General features: G+C 29.2%; 1 protein-coding gene across 1 annotated transcript; it reads right to left on the bottom strand.

Annotated features, from left to right (window-relative positions):
- Positions 1-350: 350 nt before the first annotated feature.
- LOC129975356 (uncharacterized) lies at positions 351-1,818 on the bottom strand. Its single transcript, XM_056088418.1, has 2 exons — positions 625-1,818; positions 351-362 (listed from the first exon to the last, which is right to left on the bottom strand). The coding sequence occupies exons 1-2, from the start codon at positions 1,816-1,818 to the stop codon at positions 351-353; spliced, it is 1,206 nt and encodes a 401-aa protein (XP_055944393.1).
- Positions 1,819-13,390: the final 11,572 nt, after the last annotated feature.

The raw sequence follows: 13,390 nt of genomic DNA, 5'->3' as shown, positions 1-13,390 counted from the left end.
CATGTTTTTTGACTTCAGTTTATGTGTACATAAGCTATTATAAGTTAAAATTTGCAATAATTTTTTTTAGTTTTAGAAAATTGGTAGATATATGGTGAATTTTGAAGAAATTTTAGGAAAACTTCAAAAATGGTACACGAAATTCTATTTAACCAAATTCAATAAATTTAGTATTTAAATAATCCTTATGCAATTACCTAGGGAATGACCTAAAATTTTAAGGCTACCCCAATAAATAAAACTTCTAGAGCTAGTCGAAGAACCATCACAGGGTATTTTGCATATTTTATAACACCATTATTCAAATAACATACCATAATTTAAAAAATATTCCTATTATGAACATTCTTTTAGGTCACGCTCTAGAAAACATTATAAGGAAAGATTATACCAAGTTTCAAAGCAATTGCTTTAGAATAATTCAAGTTATCATTTTTATCGCTGGCAAAATATGCAAAAAAAGTGATTTTGAGAAAAATGCATTTTTATTACAACTTACCACATATATGCTATATACATGTGACTACTAACCTAAAATGTCCCAGATTTATAAGTTAAACCTTCTGCTTGCTCATTTTTAACTAATTTTTTCTTTTTAGCTGCCCGATTTTTTTTTCTGGCAACTTTAACTCCGGGCAAAGAATGTCGCTTGGATTCGTTAACTCGCACTTCGTCGAGTTCAGCAAAACCTTTGAGGGTAAACACCCCCAAACTTACACCAAAATGCCTTAAAATATCTAGCAGTCCTTCAAATCCTTTATTAAATTGAATCACTGCCATGTATGCACCCAACCGCAATGTTGACAACTCAACGAAAATTTCTTTTGGAATAAATTTCCAAAGAATTCCATTGAACGATTCATTTGCATTTTGGGTTTTCCCATGCAAGCATTTTTGTAGCAAATTTTTGTCACATAATTGCATGTATACAGGCTTGATGCTATTGAGGACATTTTTTGGAAGCCCTTTTGATTTTTCCTTGTATTTTTTTCCGTTCGATATGGCTTGCTGATATCTACACCAGCTCTCGGGCCCAACTGGACATTGACCATGCATTGGTTGTTTTGCACTGGAACAGCAGTGAAAAAATGCTGCAATTACTGCCTTTTGCATGCCTTCCAAATCATTCACATTACTACGGATAGCAATTCCGTAGTAATTTTGCAATTTATCGATGAAGGTGTCTGTAAGTTTTCCTCGACCTCCAAGACCTTTTTGCTTCGATTTTAATTTTCTTAGCCTTGTGCCAACACGCTTCTGTATATGTCCAATACACTCATATTTTGTAACGCTATCCTTCCCATAAACATCTTTCACAGCATCATATCCTTTTGAATCCCCGTCGCCATAGAATTTTATATATTGTAGTTTCCTCATGTCAGCAGACCTTTCAAAAATACGATAAGCACCAAGAGGTTCCATAGCACCAGACGAACCTGTATGTTTTGTACAGGTATGACTAGAGTTTATTGCTTCGCTGTTTTTTTTGTCACAAATTCTACACACTTTCGACATCACTTCAATGTCTAACACCTTTCCAGTGTCTATTGAAATGACCGTGACACATCCATTCAGAGATGAATACCCTCTTCGTTGCCATGTGCCATCAACTGACACACCGCACTGAGCTATTTCTTCAGTTACTGAGTCACCTCTAATTTCTAATGCAGCTTCCTTCATTGTTTTGGATGCCACGTTACTAGCAGCAGCTTCCAGTTTTTTTTCGAGATAGCCAAATGACTTTTTCGAAGGCACATTCACATTCATCGCAGAACACAGTTTTTTCGCTGCAGAATGTCCCCTGCCAATAACTCTCATACCAAAAACAAATGCAAGATTTATGGTATGCATTTTATTTACCTTTTGAGAGGTGCAGAAAGATATTGAATAGTCACAATTTTTACACTTTAATGTCATATTCATCGCTAAGCCAAATACAGACTCCTGGATAATGCTAACTCCACTTTTAAAACACACAGGACAACATAATGATGAAATAATGTCATTGAGGATTTGGAAATTAATAAGCACATTCTTTTCGTTGTTTATAGGAATATCTGAAGGTTTCGAAGATTGTTTTAATTTTGTTTCACTGACTGTTAACAGTGAAGCATCTAACTTACTACTTTTTGTAGCTTTACTGGAGTATCTGTTCCCTCCGAATTTCCGTTTGCGAGAGTAACACTTGTTTTTATTATTACCCATTACTAGCACTGTTAAAAACACTAACACTTTCTAAAATTTCACTAATAATCTATCAAATTAATGCAGATTACTATTATTTTTGTAAAAACTAAACAAGAAGATCACAACAAAATCGCAACGCACGCTACAAATGTAAACAAACTAATGTTGCCAGATTTCCTTAAATTTTACGTTGCCAGATATCCTTAAGGTGCAGAATTATTTTAAATATTAAATTAATAATATACTAAAATTATTTTTTAAAAAAATCGCGGAATTTCAATCAAATTTGACAGTTTTATGGGCATTTAAATGCTTACTTCCGGTTACTTGAACACCCACTTCCGGTTTACCGAGCTTTACTAATTTGCTAATATCTCGGCTTGTAATTGACGTAGAAACAAAGTACAAGCTGTTTTGTAAAGCTAAATAACTGCTTTATTCAATAAAACCAAAAACTAAAAATACGATTTTTTGAAAAAAATAGCCATTTCAACGTATTCGGATACCTTAAACTACTTTTAGGTTAGTTGTATGCTTTTGTAAGTAAATTGTATTTATGTTAGTTATATATTTTTTGTATATGCTTATAGTTTTAAGTACATCGTTTTTTAAGTAGTTTTTTTTTAACCTGTTTACAATGATTTAAATTATTTTTAGGTTAGTTGCATGCTTTTGTAATTAAATTGTATTTATGTTAGTTATATATATTTTTTATATATGCTTATAGTTTTAAGTACGTCGTTTTTTAAGTAGTTTTTTTTAACCTGTTTTCAATGATTTAAATTATTTTTAGGTTAGTTGCATGCTTTTGTAATTAAATTGTATTTATGTTAGTTATATATATTTTTTATATATACTTATAGTTTTAAGTACATCGTTTTTTAAGTAGTTTTTTAGACCTGTTTTCGACCGATTATTTTAAACGATTCATTTTATTTTCTTAGTGTTTGATGCATTTAAAATGAAACATTGTTAATGAATCGATCCATTCATGATGAATCTGAGAAAATTTTGTTGACAAATTCTTGAGATATTACATAAATTAAGAAAGATATTCTTTAGTGCCCATAAAGTTTAAACGCTCAGTGACTCTATTATCAGTAATCATATTATTAAAAAAATGCTTTGTTTCAGTAAAAAAATATTATTATATTAATTGCAGATTAATCCTTTACACTTTAATTTAAAGCATAAATTCTACGAGGGGTAACAGAAAATTAGAGAGATACATATCACGTTATGACTGAAGACCTTTATAATATTATGAGTGAATTATATGACTATCAAAATTTGAAGTTTTAAAATATTTTGCTGAAGAATCTATTAAAGTTGGAATTGCATAAAATATTTCATTATTAAAATTTTAACGAACATTAAGATTGGCGAACCGGCTGGTCGCCAAAGGCGGCTAGTAAGTAATAAAAGTGCTGTCGGAATCAGTATGCTAGAAATTTTGAACGGAATTTACTATCATATTCAACAGTACTTAAGGATAGTATGAGTATAGCTCGTCATTGCGCTATGTGGCATGAAAAATCAATGACGAGCTATACTCGTCATTTTACTGAATAGGGTTAATATTTTCATTAATGTATATGTATTACGCTCTTCTATATTAAAAGAAAAAAACATTAAAAACTAGAAAAAAGGATTTGAATATTTTTCGATTGTGTGCATTTTTTATAACATCGATCAATTGATCTAATGTTCCAAGACTGCCAGTTTAGTTATACTAAAGTCACGTTTTTAAAGCAACACTAGGCTTCTCTTTTGGGAAGGACCTCGTGATTTTGAACCATGGTCAGATGACGAGGACGACACCTGAGCTGGCAACCCCCTCTAAACACCAGCGGGAGGACGCTTGGCCCGGACGGTTTTAACGTGCACCAGACCCGCTTACACGACAGTTCTTCGATAGAATCGGGTCTCGAACCTGAAGCCCGGTCGAGACCTTACCACCAGAAGACTGTCAGAGGAAGTGGGGAAGGGGGTTATGTATTGCTCACTTGGTGGGCTTAAACTTGTGTCGAGCTTATATGAACAACGGCACTTTAGACAGGCTTTCAGTCCTGGAGTCCTCCACCTGAAAGCCGTGGTTTTATTACTTGACCCCTTCCCTTGAAATCAAGATAGACTAAATTCAAACAAAAATCATCACAGTATTACTAGGCTCCAGGCTAAAATCTCAAATATATTGATCAGACCTTAGAAAATTAATTTATCCCTCGCTATACTTTAGAAATTTGTTGCTTAACCCTTTAAAGGGTCATTTTTTTTCTAGTCATATTATGTTAAAATATTTTTAGGCTTGAAATTAAAATAAGAAAAGGGATTCATTTAACTTATTAGATAAATTTAATTTGATTAATTAATGAATTTGGTTAATTAATAATTAAGTAACAAATCAAGACACATGATTTTATGTGAGATAAAGAACTGAAGTATTTAAGTTTCTGTCTTTCTAAAAAAAATTGTTAGAACTTATGTCAACCTACATAATTTCGTACAAAGATTGATAAATTTGGTGGGAAGCATACTTTCCATGGCCTTAGAAAGGGTTAATTCGAAATTGTTACACTGCTTTTTCAAAGATTTCGTTTATTTTTTTATTTTTGAAATTATTTCGATTATTTAAAAATCATAAAAGCATGATGCATTTTAAAAAAGTTTTATATGAGTAAATCAATATTAATAGTATCCTAAACTTTTGTGTGTAACAATGTACAGTAGTATAGGAAATTATAGAATGCATGGAATTAGGTTTGGGGAAATTATGTAATGAATAGAATAAGAAACAACATAAGAAACAAACAGTGAATAAAACCAAAAAAAAAATGCTTAAATTAGAAGAATTTATTTTTACTTAAATGAATCTTCCAGAATAAAACCTGATAATAGAGATTAATGAAATACCATCTTCACAAAAAAGACAGCTGACATTCTTGGAATGGAATTTTGAAAGAAAGAAACATTTTACTGAGAAGAAAAATCTTTTGAAAAATGAATTTTGCTGTTGAATTCCAAGGAAGTTTGAAGAAAGAATTGAATATAAGTTCTGAGGAAATTTCAGTTGAAAATAATATATTGAATTTCATTCGATAAGCGCGGAAGTTTCATCAGTATTTATCTGTTTTGGCTCTGTTTTGTAAAAAATATTTTTTCTTCTTCTCGTCAGCGAATAAGAGGAAATAGTTAAAAAAATTGTGTCAAGTTTCTGATAAATTAACTGGATTTGGACCATACGATTCTAATAAATTACCTGTATTTGAATTATCCTATTCGAATAAATACCTTTCTAGAACGCTGATAATTCTTTTAAGTCCTTTGAAATCCACAAATAAAATCAGTGGGTGTGGTTTCTTCAAACTTCTCTCATGCTTTAAAAAGCATTGAAATTTTTATGACCCTTTCTTTGCATGTTGTTCAAGTCCGTGAATACAAGTGCTTAGGTCTTTTTTAATGGACAAGTTTTTAATGAACTTTCAGAAAATATTTTAATCGTATTTTGCAACGGCATATGTTCTTGTAAAAGCGAAACTGAAAAATTTTTCATGGTTGCTTCTGATATTTCATCCTGGTTTTTATCATTGTTGAAGATCATAAATATGAATACTGGCCAAACTCTCTTTCAAGCTGAGTAGAGTTGAGTATAAAACACGTATTCTGTAAAGATTAAAAAAATTATTCTACTTACAATTAAGGTTAATTTCAGAACGAAGTAACCGGAGAAATATTTTAAACTGAGCCTATTTTTATACATTTCCATCCTTTACTGCTTTGATATTATGGATGCATGATAATAGAGATTGAAAATTATTAAAATGTGTAATGCAATGAATAGAAAGACTTCTAAAATAACAATTCTCATGTTATATGATTTTTATAATCATATTTTATGCCTATTAAAATATAAATTCTAAAATGTTATGCCAGGGAAGCTATTAAAACCACTATAAAATATATCATCTGGTCTCCAAAAGTGTCTAGGGTCAAATAATAAACAATAATAAATAAGCACTGCGCTTCTGTGATTATTCTTTCGAAAGCTTCATTCTATTTAAAGTACCATTCCAATAATTGAAGTACCATTTAAATTCTTACTAATTACCAATAATGTCTGGAACCGTAACGAAATCAAAGGAAAACGGATTTTCTGAGCAAATGACACCAATATTTCTTTTATCATTGTTAAATTAATGATTTGTTAAGTTGATTCTGACTTCCAATTCACTCTATATTTATCTAAAGATTGTTTATCCTCAGCTCCTCCAAATGGGCCGAAATCTATTGGATTTTACAACTAGTTTCGATTTCTAATAACAAATTAGAATAGAATTTTACGCTTTATATGCACGGTTCCAATTCACGAGGCCTTTAATTACCAGATAAAGTATTTGTCTTCGAATGGAACACTCGTATTCAAATGAACTTACGTACAATTAATCCATTTAAACATATTCAATGAGTTCGTTCCCAGAAAGAAAAATAACTGTAATTGAAATGAATTGCATCCCAAGACGTATCCCATAGCATTTAAAATATACGTTAGGTTCCTTGTTTGGACCTATATAACGTTAAGTTCCTTGTGGAGTGAGATAATGCAACTCTTTAATTACTAAAGAATTATACAAGGTGAATATTATTAAATAGTTTGAAGATAAATCAAGTTTGTACTAGGCAAAATGAAGGACAAATTATTTTTATTTTGCCGAATATTTATTTATTTATAACAAATTCCCAGAAGATTGACTATGACGCCATTAGATTTCTAGTTTTCCAATATTTCTGAATTTTATAGTTTAAAAGCACAAGTGCAGAGCACGAGTCAAGATGTGTAGTAGTCAAGATGTTGTCCGTATAGAAGACATAAGGGAGAATCACACAGCCTAAGCGAATACAAATACGCAAACAGTCATGGCCTGTATTAAGGCGGAAAAGGGCCACAACTGCACTTCTAGGAAAATTTGGTATCAACTGTATATCCTCAAGCAGCGAAGACCATGGATTACCGGCAAAGTCACACAGTGCTTACTGCTTTATCCTGGAGGTATATCTTTTTTTTTTATCAGAAGTTTGACTGAATGAAAGGAGAGGCTTTTTAAAGATCTCTGGAGGATTCTTGCATCTCTTTTGGCCAAAAAGTCGGCAACCTCGTTCCCAGAAATCCCGCAGTGATCTATGATCCACTGAAAAGAAACATAGTATCGGTTCGCATTCTTTATTTTCTTGAATATGAAAAAATTCTGAAAGCAAATAGGAACTATCATATTATAAGATATAAAATAAAGTATTTTCGTATTGTAGGTACAAAAAGAGAAAATATTGGAATCATTGGAAATTTCGTTTTTCTAACCTATTGTAAATGTAACGTTAAAAGACGTATTTTTGAGATTTCTTTCGAAAATGGAAGTGGTGGTTAACAGGAAACGCAGTTAACACATATATCAACATTTACCTTATCGGAATGAAAAAAAAAAATGATATTCAAATGATTGATGCCGGAAGATTGGTTTTTTAATATTGATAATTATTTCAAGCTAGCCGTCTTTGACGACCAGCTGGTTTCTTTTGGAAATATTATTTATATTTTTCTGATATTACTTAAACATAATTTCATTTTCTCAACGATGTTCCAATCTCTCATTCTTCATTTGTCTTTCAAGTTATGCCGTTATTAAACAGTATTTTCTTTCCTTAGAATTCAACAATGGAATTCAATGACGCGATAAAATATTTGATGAAACAATGGAGTCGTTTTGAATTTCAGATTGGAAATTCAAAAATAACCGAAACAATTTGAATCGTGCAATTTGCTATTAAAGATTAGGTTAAAAAAATATTCTTTAAAAATTATCAAAAATTCAGAGAATGATTTGCAAGACTATTAAATTGTTATTATTAAAATACATTCTTTTAAATTTTGAAACTGTTTAAAATCAATTTTTTGCGCGTTAATGAATTAGGAGCTTTTCGAAGAAAGGCTCGAAATTCAGCATAAAATTTAATTAATTAGAAGTTTAAATAACTGTGCAAAATTAGCAAGTGAAGTCAAAATCTTAGTTTGTACAGCGCCAAAACACACACACACATATACATACATTCGTTCTTTATTATTAGTAAAGACAAAAATATATCGAGGATTTTAATCATTAATTAGATTTATGTTCATAATATAGTAAAAGGTTCAAACTGCTTGGAGAATATGATTTTTTTTGGGGGAATATGATTTAAGAATGATACACATTCTGTGAATGTTTGCTAAAAGAAGGAAGTTCCATTTATTTTTGTAAAGCATAAAACAGTTCAAAAGTTTAGAAGTTTTAGAAATAAGGGTGTTAAATTTCGAATGAATTTGATGATTGAATCATTCGAAAGTTTCGAGTGCTTTGCGAAACTTTCTCTATCAAAAGTAATTAAATTTAATCTTTTAATAGAGCTTACTTAATTTAATCTTTTCATAGAGCTTACAATAACTTTTTAAAAATATATTCTTCTCTCGTTTAAAAGGCAATAAAAAAGAAATATTGGATCACAGAGACTATAAAAATAAAGCAGAAGTTAGCTTCAATGTAAGCTTGCTTTAAAAATTCATTATTTACTCGAAGAAAACAAAAGAATAAGGAATATTTTTTGTAACTTCCGCAACTAACTATTTCAGAATTTAAAACTTAGTTTTCAAAAGTCCATAGATATATTTTTTTTAAAAAAAACTAGGTCTGATATTTTCAATTTTTTAAAGTAGGCTTAGTTACAGAAATTTCAAAATGATATTCAATTTTATCAGATTAAAGAATTTAGGAAATAAGAATATGAAATAAATAAAATAAAAAGTCACTTCAATATTTAAAAAAATATTTTTAGATTTAAATTAAAAAATTTTCATCCTTTTCTCTACATATCTCTCTATTTTAAATTAGCAAAGACATAATCTACAAAGTATGGGACATTCTTTCTTTATAAAAATACAGGTTTTAAGTTTCAAAAAAATAATGGATTTATATAAAAGAATTTTACGAAGAAAACAACTATCTTATTTAGCAGTGATCTAGCAGTGATTTTTAATGTTATAAATCATCTTAAAATTTTACCCTATACAGGTTCCAAACATCATAATATAATCATGCCTTTTGCTTTATTCATTTGTCTTCAGTTTGTGCTTTATTCATCTGGATTTAATGTATTCACCATTGCATTTTGTATTTATAGATTTGTACGCAGTACAATTTACAGAGAAATTATAAGCACGAAAAGCATATTCAGATGATTAATCAGTTTTGAAAAATATTAAAATAAGAGAGAATTATATTATAGAAATAAAATTGGTATCATTGAAAAGACAATTTGTAATTTGGTGCAAAATGGTCTTTGCGCAATAATATGTTAATCCCCGAAATAATTAAAAACTAATCTCATTAATATTTAAATTAATTTGTAATTATTATGGAAACACAGTGAATGTTCTTACTGTGAACCACAGACTAGAAACTAAAATAATACAGTTTAAAATGATTAAAAATAAATTTAACGCAAATCATCCGAATGAAAAAATAAATAAATAAAAACAGTTTTCTTTAAAATCGTTTGCAATTATTCTCATAATAAATCATCCGAATGAAAAAAATAAATTAAAAAAAACAATTATTTTTCGTTAAAATCGTTTGCAGTCATTTTATGATACAATACACAGAAGAAAATAACATTTTGTCAACCAACATCAGATTCAAATTATTTTTTTTATGTTATAACTAGGACAACACATAATTTCTCTACATAAATATTGAACTTTGGCAATATACATAAATTATCTATCTAATTTTCAATGATAAAATGTACATAAGAATTTTAATTAAAATTAAAAACAAACTATATTTGTATAGAACCAACCGGCGGCTGAAAATAGCTGCTAATAAAAGAAAATGTGGATGTATGTATGCACGTTTGAGCTCTAAAAGTCAGACCATTTAAACTAAAGGTAGCCTATTTGGTGTACATATAATTTGGATAGCGGAGATGTGAATTTGTTTTGATTATAAAATAATTATAATTTAAATTAATTAAATATTGGTATCTAAGAAAATTCAGTAGATAAAAAATGCAAAATATTGTGATAAAATATACTTTAAATATTTTGCAAAAAATTATTAAAATTAAGGAAAATCTGAATGAAATTTAATTGGTATTACAAAAGAGCTAATAGTTTGAATTTTAGAGAGGTTAAAAATAATTTTGCGTGATCATATGCTCCGAAGGCGCGAATTAAAAATTTAAAATTTCATTAAATATTTAATTAAAAATCTAAGTAAGATTTAGAAACAAGCTTATTGAATCATTACTTAATAAGAAACAGCTACGTAACAAACTTGATATCTCATTGTTAAACGATCTGTCCGACAGATAATTTACATATAATTTGCCAGCCGATAAGCATTATAATTTTAAAGAGGCAACCATGAGAAATTCTATGCATTCTGGAAAATTTTATATCCGCAAATAAAAATACGTGGCAAGGAGAATGAGGAATTGGTGGAGAAAGTTTAGAAGAACAATGGAAACTGTTTTTATTATTTTAAATTTAATTTGCTTTCATAAAAAAATAGTAAAAAAAAAAAAAGAATGAGGATTATACAAAAATATTCATTTGATTGTCGCCTGCTAATTTAGTAAACATTTCTAAAACCAAAAAGGTGGAATCATGAATGAATGAATCATGAATCAAAGGTGGAATCATGAAAATGAATTATTCTCGATTTTTTAAAAATACTGATTGATGATTGATTACCGAAATAGGCAAAATTTAGTTCATCATTTTCTTTCAAAATCAACATTTTGTTAAATTAATTTTATGCATTCGACTTGCCGTTTAGAAGTGATATTATATGATTATTTTTTTTTCTGATTACCGTGTTTTGTTTTATTTTCATAGTCTGGCAAAGATACAATTCTTATAATTTTTTTTTCAAAAATCGTTTGGTTGAAATTTTTCAATTACAATAAAAAGTGATCTAGAATTCGCCTGTTTTCATGTATTTTTATGCCTGGTTTACATTCGATCATTTATAATACGGCCAGTAGACTACGTAGAAAGACTATGAAATGCTGTTCGGTCGATGGCAAGTAATTGTCCTGACGGGAAAACAACATGCCGATGTAATTTATTTATTCTTACTGCCCATGCTTTTGTAGAATTTGGCGGTCTTTTTGGCGTGAAAAAATCGGATGCTTATCATAGATTAATTCCGACTTTTTTTTCTTTCTGATGCGAGAGTGTTTTTTTTTTTTCATTTTATATGCCATTCTTTTCGATAGTTTTCCAAATTTATGTTGACCTGTCTTTTATTTTACTTAGTTTTTTGTGTCAATATCCATCATTTTAATACGATACACAGTTTAAAAGAAAAAATCATAGACACTGAACCTACAAATTATAGTCAAGTATGAAATGCCTTATGTCTTAATCTATCGAATGAAAATGTGGCAAACATAAACACCTTTCTGCGCATGCGTTGCCTATTAGCAATCTTATAACTGGAGTGTAAACCCGACATTATAATAGATGCTCATCAGAAAGAATGTTTTGAAGTTTTAATTATAATTTTAATCAAAATTTCTTTTTTAAATTCTATTCTGAAAATTTTACAAATACATGTAGGAAAAGATTGGATTTACATTCTTCTTTTACTTGCAGAAGAGGTATACATTTTTCCAATGTCTATTTTATACATCAAAATCTTATTTAAACTTCCTAGTTTTTAGAAATTTTAGGCGAGAAGAAAATATTTCCTTTTTCGTATCCATGAATTTTGATCTTATTAAGTCACGAAATAAAATTAAATGATAATTCATCAGGTCATATTAATATACATTGCATTATTTATCATCAAGAAGTACTATGGTATTGTTTTTTTTTATGAATTAGATTATTAAATGAGATTCTTTTTTCTTAGGATACAAATGTCTTTAGTTTTCTACAGAATAAAAATTGTTAATATAGTGTAACGAAATTCAGCAAAGATATATTTTGAAGGATTAGAATCAACAATTTATTATTTGCATTAGAAATATTAGCAATTTCTTAGAGATTTGATTTGAATTTGAATTGAAAAGAAATTAAGCACAATATTGACTTTTTAATTAAGTATTTTTCTGCGAATATTATTATATGAAAATGATTTTCTTCACTAACTGAAAATTCAAAAATATATATTAGAATATAAACTCTGCAACCATGGAAGGATTTCCTGTATTTAGAAAGTTTTAAAAAATACGTTTATATATAATTTGCAAGAATGTTCTCATTGGCAATTTTTATATGTTTACTTCTTTTATTAAAATTATTTGTAGAATCTATTAACGAAATTTTGAACGACATACTGAGAGATTATATTTTCTATTCTTTAATATGTTTTTAATTCAGAGCGTCTCATATTACATAACATAAAGATAGGCGTTAATTTTAATGATGAATTCATCGAAGCGTTTTACATTTTGTCATACCCAACAAATCGTTCAATGACAAAAATGGATACAGATCGATAGCATTAGGCTTCGATCTGCTGTGTGCATTTCCCATAAGGAATAAAGAAATGGACGATATCATCAAACAGAAAGCACAATTAAATGATATACAATGCGGATAATGTTTTTCATGTAAATGTGACATTATATGATTGAATTATTTTTCTGAGATTCATTAACACAGTGAACTAGATAGAGATAACGCGGGCTTAATGCCAAACACAAGTTGAAGAATACTTTATTGAGGAATCTATGAATATCAGCTTAAAGAGTTTCAACTGAATTAAATGTGGCCATTACTTTTGGGGAATCAACTGGTCACCAAAGGTAACTTTAAAAACCTATACAGAATGTTGCTTATGTGATAAGAAATCACTTGAAGTATTTTAATGGACTTTCCATATGATAAATTAACAATAAATATAAATAATAATATAACAATGCAACATAACAATTTTTAAAAAAATTATTTAAAACAGATTTAGTAAATGTATTCACACACACACACACACACACACACACACACACAACACACACTCACACACACACGCACCCACTCTCTCTCTCTCACACACACACTCATACACACACACACGCACACACACACACGCGCGCACTTACACACACACTCGCACGCACACACACACTCACACACACACACACTCGCACACATACACACTCGCACACA

This window comes from Argiope bruennichi, chromosome 7, assembly GCF_947563725.1.
Source record: "Argiope bruennichi chromosome 7, qqArgBrue1.1, whole genome shotgun sequence".
Lineage (NCBI taxonomy): Eukaryota > Metazoa > Arthropoda > Arachnida > Araneae > Araneidae > Argiope > Argiope bruennichi.
The sequence above is the reverse complement of the archived record's forward strand: the minus strand, read 5'-3'. Positions and strand labels throughout refer to the sequence as shown.

Coding starts and splice junctions, on each gene's coding strand:
- LOC129975356 (XM_056088418.1), bottom strand. CDS start 1,818: ATGAGAGTTATTGGCAGGGGACATTCTGCAGCGAAAAAACTGTGTTCT.